General features: G+C 39.8%; 1 protein-coding gene across 1 annotated transcript in view; it reads right to left on the reverse strand.

Annotated features, from left to right (window-relative positions):
- The window catches only part of LOC119594388 (proteasome activator complex subunit 4-like), a gene marked incomplete in the record, with an annotated part of 28,225 nt that overhangs the window by 15,091 nt on the left and 12,617 nt on the right, over positions 1-517 (reverse strand). The window contains 1 exon segment of the mRNA XM_037943450.1: positions 50-267. Within this exon segment, the coding sequence (XP_037799378.1) occupies positions 50-267 (218 nt within the window).

Here is a 517-nt window from a genome sequence, read left to right on the forward strand (position 1 = left end):
TTGGTCACAAACTGTTTCTTTTGGTACACAATCTATAAAGCTTCCTCACCTAACATCTCATCCTTCCACAGTTTCCAGCTGATGTCTGCTTGGTGCGGCTCCACAGAAGTGGGAAGGAAGAGTTCCAAATACATCATGGCCCTCTGCATTGTCATGTCGAAGGGACATATCATGGGACGCACTTGCTCCAGGATCTCAGATGTTGCTCCTGGTGGGAAGTATGTCCGGCACACGCGAATCATGCTCTTGATGACGCATTCAAAACTTCTGAAGCGACAGAATGTGGTCATCAATCTTTCACAAAAAGGTGTTGAAAAATGTTTTGTTAGAGTAGTGGTTGCTATCCTAACGGACACATCCTTTGCAATATTAATTTAAATATTTTCCAATTTATCAATTAACCAATTTTCAGAAGAAAGAATTCGCTTTGTAAACAGAAATTTACAACAGACTGTTATCTATAAAATACTCAGTGGTTAATCCCCCCCAAACTTTTTATACATGCACACACTAAATA

This window comes from Penaeus monodon, chromosome 33 (genome assembly GCF_015228065.2).
Source record: "Penaeus monodon isolate SGIC_2016 chromosome 33, NSTDA_Pmon_1, whole genome shotgun sequence".
NCBI classification, from domain to species: Eukaryota; Metazoa; Arthropoda; class Malacostraca; order Decapoda; family Penaeidae; genus Penaeus; species Penaeus monodon.